Here is a 15,010-nt window from a genome sequence, read left to right on the forward strand (position 1 = left end):
TACATTTCAGATTGCTCTATTAAGAACTAGGCTGTTATTGTCCTTAGAAATTGTAAATCAAAATGTAGGATAAGACTATTCAATACAATTATACTCATGGCATGTTTTTATAGACAGTATTTAAAATCACAGAAAATCATCCCATGTTGTATGAATCATGTCATTATACGCAGGTAAGCAGTCTGGTTCAAAGATTTCTGTCATCATCATAGATATAATAAAAGCTCAACCAGGTGGCACATCCCTCAATTTTTACTGGAAGTTGTGGCAACCACTGGAATTTTTACTGGAAGTTGTGGCCTTGAACTCTGTCACCACTCCCTCCTGTCATTGGGTAACCTCTCTGTGACCCACCTACTGCTGGCCCTCTCAGGCCAGAATCCCACCAGTCAGCCTTTGATGTGTGAGGGAGACAGTTCTCTTCTGAGAGGGGGCTTACTGATCAGTACTGCCTCTCCTCAGGGCCTGTTGAAGGAAGTTCAGGGCAGTCCGTCTGAGAGTGGGCAAGGCAGTGGGAGAGCGAGCAGGGCAGTGTGAGAGCAGGCAAGGCAGTGCCATGGCGTGAGAGTGGGCAATGTGGCATGAGAACAGAGAAGGCAGCGGGAGAGAGAGCAGGGCAGTGCAAGAGCGGGCAGGTGGTGCAAGAGGGGGCAAGACAGCATGAAAGCAGGCAAGATGGTGGTGCAGTGCGGGCAAGGCGGCACAAGAGTAGGCAAGGCAGCACAAAAGCAGGCAAGGCGGTGGTGTGGTGCAAGAGTGGGCTAGGTGGCGGGAGAGCGGGCAGGGCGACGTGAGAGCAGGCAAGGCAGCATGAAAGCAAGCAAGACGGCGGTGTGGTGCAAGAGAGGGCTAGGCGGCAGGAAAGTGGGCAGGGCGGCACAAAAGTGATGGCAACAAGTGATAGTGGAGGGGTTGGATTTATGGCCCCTGGCCCCCCTCCCCTGAGCTATGGGCCTGTGTTCACGAGACAAAACAGTAGGGTTCCTTCTCTTCAACTGACGCAAAAGGAATGTTCATTCACAGCAGGCAGGGGCCAGTTACAGCAGCAGATAAATAGGCTGCCACCTTTCCACCTGCAAAGACTCTTCACTCTTTCTATTCAAATTAAGCTACAGTGGGCTCATATGATATAACGGACTCTGAGGGAGAGGGCTTTCCTCCTGGGGAACCACTCTTGCCAATCTCCATGTGAGGGCTACAGAAGCTGACTGGGTGATTTCAAACCAGCCTAACCTGTCTCATGGGGTTGCTGTTATTCGGATCAAAGGAGGGAGAGGAGAGGAGAACGATGTAAGCTGATGTGATGGCTGAGGACTCCTCCCTATTAAACAGACTGTTGGTCTGAAAGGTATCACTACAGGCCTCTCAGGCAGAACTCGCTGGGGTCACTCATGACTATGGCTGCCAGTTCCAGGTTGGTGAGAAATTTCTGGAGATTCTGTGGTGGAGTTTGAGGGCATAGGAGTTAGGGCTTCAGAGTGGGGTCTGCTGGACCCAGGTCCTTACTGTGGAAGCTGACTGAGTGATTTTGGACCAGTTACAGACTTTCAACGTAAGCCACCTCACAGGGTTGTGAGAGAATGATGCAAGCTGCTTTTGTCCCCCTCCTCCCATGGAGAAAGATGTAGAGACTACAGGGAGGGGGAAAGAGATGGAAAGCTGAAGTCAGAGGGGCAGATAAAGGGAAGGAGATAGGTTGCCAACTCCAGGTTAGGAAATTCCTGGATATTTAAAGGCTGGGGGTCTGGAGAGGGTGAGGTATGAGGAGGGGTTGGACCTCAGACAGGTAAAATGCCATTTCTTCCTAGGGAACCACTGGAGAGCACGCAGATCCACAACTGCTCTCTAGATAGCAGAGATCAGCTCCCCTTGAGGTGGGGGGAAGTTAATGCCTTCACTTGGGTGGGTGGGAAGACAGCAAGAGTGGCAGGCACTTGCCCAGAGCCTCCTCCTAGAGCCCACTGTATTTTTCTTCACAACAGGCCTTACTTCTAGTTCAAATAGGAGTCAAAAATCACAATACGTCAGCATCTTTGAAGACACTTCATAGTTTGACAGGGGTTCCCTTTCCCATGAACAAAAACCTGAAAGCACCAAATGGACAGGTAGGAACCTGAAGTTCGCCAACAATGCAGAAGCCCAACTAGTGATGGGCTGGATTTTCATGGGTATATATTAGTGCTCCAGAATAAGCAGTTAACGAATAGGTTTTACAGCCAAGGTTATATTGCTAAAATAGGTGTTTGATGTTACTCACAATAAATACCTGGGGAATAGCAAGCAAAAGACAGAAAATGAACTAAAATAATGCCAAAACATTGGTAACCTTGAAGATGAATGAATGAATGAACTTTTTATTACGGTCATAGACCAATATAAAAATTATAACACATCATGTAAAACCCCTCCTAAAATACATAAAATACAATAAAATACTTAAAACTTTTCTGCACCTATACAGGTCGGGGATAACTAAAATATAATTTAACCAATTTTAAAATCCAGAATCAGTTCAAATTAATATAAAATCCTTTAAATCCGAATATATAAAATCGTTTATAACCTAAAATTCAAACAGATCATACAAAACCTACCATTTCTTGTTTCTTAGTATGGAACTTCACCAGCTAATGGCAGAATTTAGCTATCTGACTTGCATCCACCAAAAGTTTCTCCAAACACGCCCTGTCCGCATCTACTATTGGTTTGACTACAAACGGGGAAACAAACCTGTCCCTATATGCTTGGTGGAATGGGCATCGAAAAAAACATATGAATCATCGACTCCACCTCTCCCATAGCACAAGAACAGCGTCGATCTTCATATGGAACTTTTCTATATTTCCCTTCTAACACTTTTGAGGGCATGACTGCGCATCGAGCCAATGTAAAGGCTCTTCTGTGAGCTGGTACCTCCAAATAAGAAAAGTACTTGGCCATCCTCATAACATATTTGGTCTCGGTAGACGCCAAGAAAGAAGGGGCCTGATCTAGATCCCTTTGTCTCTCTATATCACAGATTCTTTGTTTGATAATACTTTTTGCTTTGGAATTACTCTGCATCAAGAGGTTTTCAAGTGAGAGTCCTATACTTTCCAAATTGCTTTCAACCAATTGCAGCCACCTTGGCCTATAGAGGTCTTGAATTATTAGAGGAAAGAGGCCTTTTTTGTTTGTATAGATTCTTAGCCATTGGTATGCCGAAGACAACATAATTCTGGCCTCAATTCTCATTTGCCCAGTTTCTAGTCGCAAAAGGGCATTTGGCACACCTGGCGGGAGCTGCAAGATGTTACGGAGATGAAGATGTAACATGAGATGGCTGCCCATACTGTCAAACTTGACAACAGAAAGCCTTTCCCTTTTGATTAGCACAGGAAGGGCTATTCTTTCTGCACTGTCCTGGCTTTCCATAAACTACACAAAATTGAATTATTCAAGAGGGCTTTCCTACACGAGTAATAGGTAAAAGTGGTTCAGAAAGCTACTTAGGTAAAGCATTGGGGAATGTGATCTATATTTTTACTATGTTATTGCTATGCTACTACTGTATTACTACTATACGAAGTAGGATCCTACAATGCAGGGCTTTTCTTAAGCAGGAACACACAGGAACATAGTTCTGGCTGGCTTGGCATCAGGGTGTGTGGTCTAATATGTAAATGAGTTCTTGCTGGGCTTTTTCTACAAAAAAAAGCCTTGCTACAAGGCAATTTTTGCATTGGTTAATGCATTGTGTTAATACCTACACTTTGCTTCAGTTCTCTTTTAAGATTTCTGGTTGGTTCCACATTTTTACAATCCAAATCGTATTGCATTGCCTGCTGAATATCTCATCCTGTTGACTGTACTGACTAACTCTATATGATCTGCCTAAGCTGAGTTCCAGTGAGAAAGGTGGACTATAAATAGTGTAAATAAATGAATTAGGTTTTTTGCTGCTCCACTACCAGATGCAAGGCTGCACCTGACTGCTGATCCAAAATACAAGCAACACCAAAGCACTGAGGAAGGAAGAACTGGGCATAAAGCTTAATGTGTTGTAGAAAGCTTAATATGCTGCAGAAAATATATTTACCAAGCATTTCTTTCTCGGACCCACACAGCGAGAGAAGAGTCTTAATGAGCCTCAAGTGTCCAGCCAATAAAACATTGTCAGCTTCACTAGTTTCATGCTCTGCTGCACGGGCAGGTTCAAAGTTATCCAACCATGTGATCTCATCCTCCAACATGGCAGCTGGGCTAATCTTTAATTGTTCCATTTCTGAAGCTATGTAATGAAAACAAGGGGTGAGAAATTCAACCCACAGATACTATTGACAAAACAAGATAAGGGCATCAGTTTATTATAAATAAAACGAGGTCAATATTAACATAAACTTACTTAGCTATACACTTATATATGAAATGGCATTAGTGAGCTCTGTTGAGAACTTCATAATAAAGATATAACACAGAACAATATCTGAATGAAGTCATTAATGCCAACACCATCAAGCATAGCAACTCAGATTAGCGACTCTACCATGAAATTAAACATTAAAGACATTCTTCTGAAATAGCCACCAAGTGCCTTAATGATAGCTCCTCCATTTTCCTTTGCTGGAAAGATACCTCAGAGTTGTCTTATTAGACTATTGCACTGCGGCTTTTAACCTGACAAATATAGAAACAGCCACACATTTGTTTTCTTAGCTTGTAATCAATCAAAGCATGCAACAAATTATACATTATAAGAATGTAAGAGCATAACTGTGCTAAATCACATCCATAGTCTATCTAGTCCAGCATCCCGTTTCACACAGTGGCCAACCAGGTGCCCTTTGAAGGTTTGTAAGTAGAGCACAGGGGTCGAAACCCTATCCTCACCCACCCACTGCTGCTTCCACCACCAATATAAATCAACTGAACACCAGTCCCAAATAAACATTTAACAGAGGAAGTGGAAAGGAAACACAACAGAAGCAAGATTAACTTAGTTTTATAGCAAAGTGATTTTTCTTTTCTTTGGAAGCCAATACTTCCAAAGTCTTCCCAGCAGGGGTGATTTACTTATAAGTTCTATTTCTGCATATGGATTATTTTTTTTTCATATCTTACTTACATGTGAGATCATCCAGTAATTGGCACCTAAGATCAAAGTACTCTGTACATTGAGATAAAAGTCTAAAAACAAAATCAGATTGTTAATACTGAGAAAATAATTTTTTAATAAAACATTAGAAATATTTTGCAGACATTTTTATTTTCATAATTCAGATCTAGCTATTAAAACACATGCACTTTATTTGCTGTCAATTGTTTGTATTAGTATTCTTATTTCAAGCTTGCAATAGTACACGCTCATAAAGACAATGATGCTGAGCCACAGATAATATGCTGAACAGCTTAAAATGCTTCCATAAAGCACATTCAAGATTCAGTGCTTATATTTAAAGCTAAACTTCTCAACCAAGAATTGACAAACATTCAATTGTGTGAACCATTACTACTTACTGAAATTATACTGTAAGAGAAAGAATGCTGAAGTCTACAGATAGGGCTGCAAGCTTTAAATAATGGAGAAATTAGTCCCCACTAATTATTCTATTTGTGTATTTTCTATTTTTAAATCCAAAAGCAATTGACTGTAGTAAAAACCTACCTCTAACATTTGGCTGTGTTAGACCAACCTCAAAATGTTTGTCCAGTCTTACTATTCTCCCTGGGCACATCAAGGTTTATAACTTGCTATAAACTTCAGCAGTCTTACTGATGCTTAATTATATGAAGGCACCAACAAGGGGGACCAAAACACTCCCTAATTCTCTTCTGATTACCATATTTTTCTCATTTTCTCTGATCTTATTTTAAATAAGCATTTAAGAAAAATGCTTATTTTTAATTCTTACATTCTCTATTGAAAAAACATGCTGCCAACTTGCCTCTGGTTAATTCCTCTCATGATACTGGTAGGTGACCAAAGGGGCAGCTGAGCAGTAAGGATGACGCTCAAAAGAAATTGGTTTGGTTTCTGTACATCTGGGTGAGCTGATGTATCTGTCTGACTGAGAGTATATAACTGGTCGCAGGCAACACGACGAATCTGGAACAGAGCAGAAGCACCCATTAAAACTTGAAGTTATCAGTTTTCCCTTGTGCAAGTAGCTGTTACACTAAGGATGTGAAGCATTAATAGAGCACACTATATAGACTCTGCAAAAAAACTCTTCTGAATATAATTACAAACTACTTACCTCGGCACTTGGAGAGCCAAGCAAGATGTCTATGATGAAGTCAGCGACACAGGGAAGGTTGTAGAAAGATCCTGAAAGAATCCTAGGTTGTTAATTTGTTAAACAAAATCACGGAATTTAATGTTGCTCATGTTAATATACATTTTATTTAACAGTACTTATTGAATGGCATTATAGAAAAGACATAAAATATCTATTCTAAGGACAGTTCGATGACAAATGGAAGAACTGGGTATTAGCATTGAAACAGAATGTAATAATATATATTAAGAAAAGACTTCTGTAGAGCAATGCAATTAACCAGCCCACCCCATACCTACCCAGCTGCTGACTGCGAAGCTGTAGGCATGTGACTAATAGAGACAAGGCCTCACCAGCGATCAGTGCATCTTTGGTGGATACAGAATGTTGCCTCACACAAATTCCAGCATGCAGAGCAGTTGGCTCCCCTTCACTTCCTGAACTGCAATTGCTTCCTATAAAGCAAGTGTAACAGATAAGTGGATGGATGATCACAAGGATTTTCTCAAAGCTTTTCAAAGGTTAGGTTAATTTAGATAAATGAGGACTAGCCAGCAACAGACACAAAAGATCTTTGAATACCACATTACTGAAGATGTCAGTGAGCAAATCTCTGCTCTTTTCACTCAAGGGTGCGGAGTACCTGAGCTGCTAAGTCGGTTACGAATCCCAGCAGGGAAGAGTGTATTACTTTCTTTTATGGGCTGGCTGCTTCCCACCAGGTCAAGCCGTCCTGCAGCAGCAGCCCACGAGAGACGCATGAAACAAGCCACTGTGGAAGTGAAGTCATTTGCTTCCATGGTCTGAAAGAAAAGGAAATGTCTTCCTAATTCAAAACACTTGCAGCTTTCTCCAAATCAGTGAGCATGAATGGAAGCAGTAGGGTGATATACTAGTAATATTTTTATTCCCCTTTTCAATTTAAGATTAGCGAGATTTAATATATCCGTATATGCATCCCCATGTTCCCACAAACTCATGGGATACAAAGCACACATGCTAACTAGAAAGCTGAAGCAGACAGCAAGTTACCGCAACAATGTTTTAACTTGGTACAAAGTTTATTTATTTTAAATTTATTTATATTATTTTATACCAGGGTTGGACAAGCTTGCTTAATACAAGAGCCACATAGAATAAATGTCAGATGTTTGAGAGCCACAAGGAGGGATAGAAGGAAAATAGATTGGGGGAAGGAGAAGTGGAAAGAAAGCAACTTTAACTTTTAATGTGTTCCCCAAGCTGCCGGCTGGCTTGGCGAAGTTATTTAAAGAGACAAATGCCTTCTCCAAGACAGCTGATGGGGCAGCAGGGGCTTTGAGAGCCACAAAATATGTGTGAAAGAGCCATATGTGGCTCCTGAGCCACAGTTTGGACACCCCTGGAATATTCCATCACTCCAGAGACTTTCTTGAGGCAGCTCAATATCAAAATAAAATAACAATGACATAAGATAATAAAATTATCAAAATTAAAACAAGCCACAAAATAAATCAAGAACCCACCAGGGGCATAAGCACCTTATTCATCAGCCTGAAGCCCATGTGTCATCCATTCACCTTTCCTGCCCAAGGCTCAGGATGCCTCTTTCAGTGGCTGCCACTAATCGGAGCCCCCACCCTTTTTGCACCACTTTAGTACCCCATTGCCTGGTTCCCTAGAAGAGGGTGAGCATGAGTATGAGAACAGACCTCTTATCCCTTAGACCTACTATCCCTCTAGCTTGGCTAGGTCTTATTCCTGTAGCAGAAGCTATAACGAAGTCTGCTCTCCAGTCTTGACTCAACCTTTATCCCAACCCCCCAAACAGGTGTGTGGCCAAACCAAGCTGACAGTTTTAACCTTTCATCTCCAGCTTGGGAGTGTCTTGGTGGACCCGTGTAGGCTCTGCTAAATTTTTCCTGCCAATCTAGCATTGACCAGTCATCCCAATATCATAATATGAATTGTTTAGGATGCCTAAGGGTGGGAAAACAGCACGCTACAGACCACTCTCATCAGATACTGGAAGCTAAGTGGTACCTAGACAGAAGAATACCAAGGAACACTCTGCAAAGGAAGGCAATGGCAAACCTCTCTGCTTCTCTCTTGCCTTGATAGCCTCATGCTGGCTTCAACATAAGTTGGCTGTGACTTCATGGTACTTAAGCGTGTATGGTGCCTGAGCTGGAAATTTCAAACCACCCATTTTAGCTCTTAGGAATTTTTGGCCAAATGGCAGTTTTGGGCTCCAGATCCATCTTTTTCCCCAAACTCATCCATAACCCTAAAATGCTCTCTCTCTCATCCTCTGGTGTAAATTGAGAATTTCCTAAATTGCCCCTCATCTCACAACTGTGGTTGTGTTATTTTAATGCTTACTTCCTGTACATTCCCTACAGTATCCACATAACAGCCCTGAGACAAAGAAGAAGTCATAAGACAGTAAAGTAGGCGCCAGTCAAGCGTCAAGGGGAGGGGTATCAAGCGCTGATATTTCTCAATAAGCAGTCTTTTGTTTTAAATCAAAGCTGTTTTATTGTTAGAAATTCAGAAGCTGTACCAAGGACACAAGCCTTGGGAATAATGACGTACACAGAGTTACACAGTTGCTATATAGGATATCTTCAAAGGTTACATTACAGATGCATGCTTGAGTCACGGGTTCAAATGTTGCTAAACACTATCTCTTTTATTACTAAGGAATTTAGGCTATTAAAAACATCTCCCATTCTCACACTTCTCTAGGAGAAGGTAAGAGTTGTCTATGTGAACCTGTGGGAGAGGCAACTTGGAAGTGCTACCAGCCAGGCTGTAGCATAAACATCCGTGGGCCAGATGGATTTATTACTTGCCCACTGGTTGTAAACAAGGGGGGAGCAGTAGAGAGCTGGTGATCTGCTCTTTGTCTATGAAACCATTATGTTACAGAAATAAGCGCGCTTGACATACTGCCCCCCCCCCCAAGCCCTCCTCCAGGGTTTTGAAGGATATTTAGCATAGAATTGTTTAATCAGCGCTGGCGCTGTCACATTTGAGCTAATTACCCGCTCATTGTGTGCTGTTGAGAAATGTTTCCATCGAATCAGAAAATACATTACACCCCGCTTCAGTTTAGCATCTAAGATTTCTTTTACTTCATGGTGATTCTGGTCCCCCACTGGAAAAGGCATGGGAGCTTTGGGTCGGGGATGCCAAGGCATGGCTCCAGAATCCCTCCAAAGTAGACTGCAATGAAAGATGGGATGTATCTTACTAAACTGTTTGGGGAATTTGAGTTCTACAGTCACTTTATTGATTACATGTTGAATACAGAACAGTCCCAAAAATTTGTATGCCAGTTTTTTAGAAGTTTGTGGTAAAGGCAAGTTCTTAGTAGATAGGAACACTGTATCACCCACTTTAAAGTCCCAAGCGGATGAATGATATTTATTGTAATGCTTTTTGTAGTTCTCCTTAGCCAATTCCAAATTTTCTTGGATGTTGTTCCAAGCCTTCCCCAACTTTCCCCACCATTGCTCAAAAGTTGATGGTATTTCAGGCATCGTTCCCCCCGGTAATTGTGGAAAAGGTTTCCCTTCATAACCATTCACTACTAAAAAGGGGGATGATTTGGTGGAGCTATGTATGCTGTTATTATATCCATATTCTGCAAATGGAAGCAACTCTGCCCAGTTGGAATGCTGATAGTTCACAAAGCATCTTAAGTACTGCTACAGCAGCGCATTTACCCTTTCCGTCTGTTCATCAGTATGGGGGTGATATGCAGAGCTCAATCCCTGTCAATTTACAAAACTCCCGCCAGAACATGACAACGAACTGAACGCCTCTGTCACTAATTAATTTATCCGGAAACAAATGTAGTTTCAACATGTGTTGGAAGAATAGTTGAGCTAGTCTTTTAGCCATGGGTATTTGAGAGCACGGAATGAAGTGGGCTTGCTTAGAGAAAGTGTCCACTACTACAAGAATTACAGTTTTCCCTTGAGAGGGGGGAAGTTCTATGATAAAATCCAATGAGACTACCGACCACGGTCTGGTTGCTGTTTCCAGTGGTTGTAACAACCTTGGGGGCTTCCCCCCCTCTCTCTTAGCCATCAAACATAATGGGCATGAAGCGACATAATTAGAGATGTCTTTTTTCATGAACGGCCACCAGAATTATCTATTCACTACATGCAGAGTTTTTACATATCCCAAGTGCCCTGATAGCTTGCTGTCATGACACGATTGGAGCAATTCTTCTTTGAGGCTCTCTGGTACGTAAAGTTTACTGTCCTTGTACCAGAAACCCCCCTCCCCTATCTTTACCCCCTCAGGTATTGCGTCTCCTTCCTTTTCCACTTCGGCAATCAGTTTTTCTCCCCCCCCCCACTTCTCTTCCAATTTTTCGCGATTTTCTTGTGAGCGAGTAGTTACTACTCCCTCTAACTGGCTGGGGGAGATGAGTGAATTGATCACCTCGTCCCTTTGGCTGTTATGCTGGGGAAGTCTGGATAACACATCAGCAAGGAAATTCTTAGATCCCGGGATGTGCTTCAGTTTAAAATTGAATTTAGCAAAGAATCCCACCCACCGGATCTGTTTCTCAGTCAGTTTCCTGCGACCAATAAGGGCTTCCGGATTCTTATGGCTGGTCCATATTTCAAACAGGATCTTTGCCCCTTCTAGCCAAGACTGCCATGTTTTTAGTGCAAATGTTACAGCAAAAACCTCCTTGTCCCACACTGACCAATTCCTCTGATCTTGAGAGAATTTTTTAGAGATGTAAGCACACGGTTTTAGGGACCCCCCCCCTCATCTGGTTGCATGAGAATTGCCCCCACAGTGACATCGCTGGCGCTGCTTTGGACCACAAAGGGTTTTAATTAATTGGGGTGAATCAGAATGGGTTCACTGGTGAACAACCTTTTCAACTTGTTGAAGGCTTCCTGGCAATTTTCTGTCCAATTTAATGTTGCTCCTGGCTGCTTGGCCTCTGGACCTTTCCTTTTCGTTTTAAGAAGGTCCGTCAAAGGAAGCATGGTATGTACGAACCCTTGTATAAAATTACGATAAAAATTTGTGAATCTGATGAAGGATTGGAGCTGTCTACGTGTCCTCGGGGGTTCCCAATCTAGTACGACTTGTATTTTGGCCAGGTCCATTGCCAAACCCCTCCCCGACACTCTGTACCCTAAGTAATCCAATTCAGTCTTATGGAATTCACACTTGGACAGCTTTGCATACAGCTGATTTTCACAGAGGGCTGCTAAGACTTCCCTCACTAGTTTCACATGAGAGGGGAGGCCGTTTGTTTGAATAATTATATCGTCCAGGTACACCACTACCCCTCGGTACAAATGCTTTCGCAGGACCTCATTTATAAAGTTCATGAAAACTCCTGGGGCCCCTTGTAGCCTGAATGGCATGACTAAGTATTCCAACTGTCCCATCGGTGTGTTAAATGCCATCTTCCATTCATCCCCCTTTTATGCGTACCTGGAAGTAAGCGTCTCTTAGATCCAGCTTGGTGAAAATCTTTCCCTTCGACACGGTGCTTAATAAATCCTTTATTAGAGGTATAGGGTACACATTCGAGGTCGAAATCACATTGATCCCCCTAAAATCTGTACATAGCCTGAGCCCACCATCTTTCTTCTTCCTAAACAGCATTGGGGGGGGGGGCTGTAGCCGGTCTGATGAGCCCCCGCTTTAAGTTCTTGTCTAGGAACTTGAGAAGTTCTGCTTTTTCAACCCATCCCATGGAGTATAGTTTAGCTTGAGGAGGCTCTGCCCCGGAATCAATTCTATAGCACAGTTCGTATCTCGATGTGGGAGGAAGCTCATTAGCTTCTTCTTCACTGAACACTCATTTTAAGTCTCCGTACTCATGGGGAATTGATTTCACCTCTTCTATAGTGAGGCATAGTTTTTCATTTAAGGGGGGTGGTTCTGGACTCCACTCCACGTTCCATTGGTGGGGCTCACACCCCCCATCTCTAAAGTCTATGATTTGGTCTCCCCATTTTATGTTGGGCTCATGTTTGGCCAACCATCCCTCTCCCAGGACAATGTCAAATGATGAAGAAGGGGCCACAACAAAAATTTCTGTATTCCAATGGTCTTCTATTCCCACTGGCACCCCCTGGGTTTGCCAATGGGAGTTTTCCCTTCATCACTGTCCCATCCATTTGCTCAAATTGTATGGGGTGTTGTAGTGGACTCGTAGGGAGTCCAAGGGCTTCTACTAGTTTGGGTGTGATTATGTCTCTGGTACACCCCGAATCTAGTAGTGTTTGGGTATGTATAAAACGTTTTAAGTCTAGGGTTCAGTAAAGTCAGTGGGATGAAAAACAAGGTCCCAGTAATTCTAACCCTCAACGGTGCCATTAATTCCATGACCTGCTGCTCGGCACCTCTCAGTGCAGGTCGCTCTCGTTTCCCGCCGGCTCGTCTTCCCAGGTGTCTTTTCCCAGCTCGTCAACAACGATGATTTCTTCCTCCCGTGGGGTTGCGGATGCTAAGCTGCCCTTAGCTGGTTCTTTTGCTCGTCCCTCCGCCTTTTTCGCCTTGGGTGTGCTGGTCTTTGGAGAGGGGGGGTGCCTTGAGGCCGCTCAGGGCAGTTGGTCGCCATATGGTTGGGGTCACCGCACCAAAAGCAATGCCTAGGGGTGGATGGTTTAGCTGTTCCCCCAGATTGGCTTGCTTTCCACCCTTCTGCTTTTGCCCCCAGCTGAGACTCACGTCCACCTCTTCGGGGTCTCCGTTGAAGGTGGCATCCAGCTTGCAGCCTCGCCTGTAATCTCGCGGCGGTGGCTGTACCAGCGGCTGAGGTTGCTGGAGCAGCTGCGGTGGGGGGGGTTGTGGTGGTTGCCCCCTCTTTGAGCTGGTGGCTGCAAAGCTTGGTCTAGTTGTTTCCTCACCTCTTGGGCCATGAATGCATTGTTTGCTCGCATTTCTTCTCTTAAGCCCTTGGCCATTTCTGCCATTTTTAATCTCATCGTTTGGAGGAAGTCCCACAGGTTGGGGTTTTGTTCTTCCTCCTCCTCCTCATCTGGGACCGGATCAGGGCATCGCTCTTCCCGACCATCTCCACTGCTCGCCTCCGAGCTGCCCTGGTCACTGTCATCTCCCATCCGTGTGCGTGGGGGGGGGGGCAGTTCCAAGATCGCCTCTCTCCGAGTGGGTGCTTCGTCCATTAGGCTGGTGGACCTCCTGGGCCCCAATCCGTTGGGGTTATAAACAGTTGCTGTATGTGCAGTGGAGAACCTTGCCCTGCCGGCCTCCTAGCGTCGAGTACGTGCCACAGAGGTTGTCTTGGGGCTGTGTTGGGTCCTTGATCTTCGAAAATTGGTCGTTCTGGGTTTTGGGGGGCTTCTCCATTATCTGGAGCTTTCTCCGCCATTTGGGTAGAAAGTTTCCAAGTCGGTTACGTCCCCAAGTAAGATTACTCCCAAAATGTCAAGTGTCGATATTTATCAATAAGCAGTCTTTTGTTTTAAATCAAAGCTGTTTTATTGTTAGAAATTCAGAAGCTGTACCAAGGACACAAGCCTTGGGAGTAATGACGTATACAGGGTTACACAGTTGGTATATAGGATATCTTCAAAGGTTACATTACAGATATGTGCTTGAGTCACGGGTTCAAAAGTTGCTAAACACTATCTCTTTTATTACTAAGGAATTTAGGCTATTAAAAACATCTCCCATTCTCACACTTCTCTAGGAGAAGATGAATTGTCTGTGTGAACCTGTGGGAGAGGCGACTTGAAAGTGGTACCAGCCAGGCTGTAGCATAAACATCCTTGGGCCAGATGGATTTATTATGTGCCCACTGGTTGTAAATAAGGGGGGAGCAGTAGAGAGCTGGTGACCTGCTGTTTGTCTATGAAACAATTATGTTATAGAAATAAGCGCTCCTCCCAATTTGGTGTCATCTGCAAATGTAGCTAGAACCTTCCCTCAGCAGGAGGGAGGACTTTGAGTGGGCCTCCCAAAAACAGCTGGGTATGCTCCTATAGGATCAGGTAGCTCTTCAGAACTTTACTCCCATTGTTTACCCTTTGAATCAGCACTCTGAATTATGCCCGCTAAACCCAGAGTCTCTGAAATGTAGAGAAGTAATGGAGAGACTGCATTTTTATTCTCAACCAGCTGAAGTTTCCTAATCATCTTCATAAGCAGTCTCACATAAACAGTCCTTACATTAATCTAACCTGGATGTTATCAGGCATGGATTAATAAAACGGATCATGTTTTTCTAAGGCAGGCTGCAACAAGCAGTCAAACCAATTAAAGCCTGACTAAGGGTGCTTTGTGTCATGGACAACCCTCCATATGTCCATCTGAAAGTCTACATTTAACACTGTACAGCATTGCTATATGTCTGATCACTGAAGAAAAGTGTCACCCCATTTACAACATTATTTAGATACCAGGGTGTCAAACTAATTTGTTATGAGGGACAGCTCTGACATAAATGCGACCTAGTTGGGCCATGTGTGTCATAAAATGTAATAACAGGTAGCAGAGATATAAACTTTATAAAGGGCACAGACAAACCCAAAGCTTTTTTTTTAAGCTTAAAATAAAACATGGTTAAAACATTTGCACTCGTTGGTCTTAAAACATGCTTTCTTTGTATCTCTCCCATGCGATTGGGTGAAGAAAGCTCTGGCTCTTTCCTTCCTTCCCCAGGGGACCAGGAAGCCAAGAGAAGGAAGAGAGGCTTGGCTCAGTAGATCTGCTGTGCAACTGAAAGAGCCTGGGAAAGCAATCTATTCCTTCCCCCT

At 43.4% G+C, this 15,010-nt stretch overlaps 1 protein-coding gene across 1 annotated transcript in view; it reads right to left on the reverse strand.

Annotated features, from left to right (window-relative positions):
- USP24 (ubiquitin specific peptidase 24) overlaps window positions 1–15,010 on the reverse strand; it is a 162,770-nt gene that overhangs the window by 49,076 nt on the left and 98,684 nt on the right. The window contains exons 34-39 of the mRNA XM_060231879.1: window positions 6,901–7,060; window positions 6,557–6,712; window positions 6,237–6,307; window positions 5,925–6,085; window positions 5,105–5,166; window positions 4,079–4,270 (exon numbers count right to left, since the gene is read on the reverse strand). Of these exons, the coding sequence (XP_060087862.1) occupies window positions 4,079–4,270; window positions 5,105–5,166; window positions 5,925–6,085; window positions 6,237–6,307; window positions 6,557–6,712; window positions 6,901–7,060 (802 nt within the window). The remainder of the gene's footprint in view (window positions 1–4,078; window positions 4,271–5,104; window positions 5,167–5,924; window positions 6,086–6,236; window positions 6,308–6,556; window positions 6,713–6,900; window positions 7,061–15,010) is intronic.

Source organism: Heteronotia binoei, chromosome 2 (assembly GCF_032191835.1).
Source record: "Heteronotia binoei isolate CCM8104 ecotype False Entrance Well chromosome 2, APGP_CSIRO_Hbin_v1, whole genome shotgun sequence".
In the NCBI taxonomy this organism is placed as follows: Eukaryota; Metazoa; Chordata; class Lepidosauria; order Squamata; family Gekkonidae; genus Heteronotia; species Heteronotia binoei.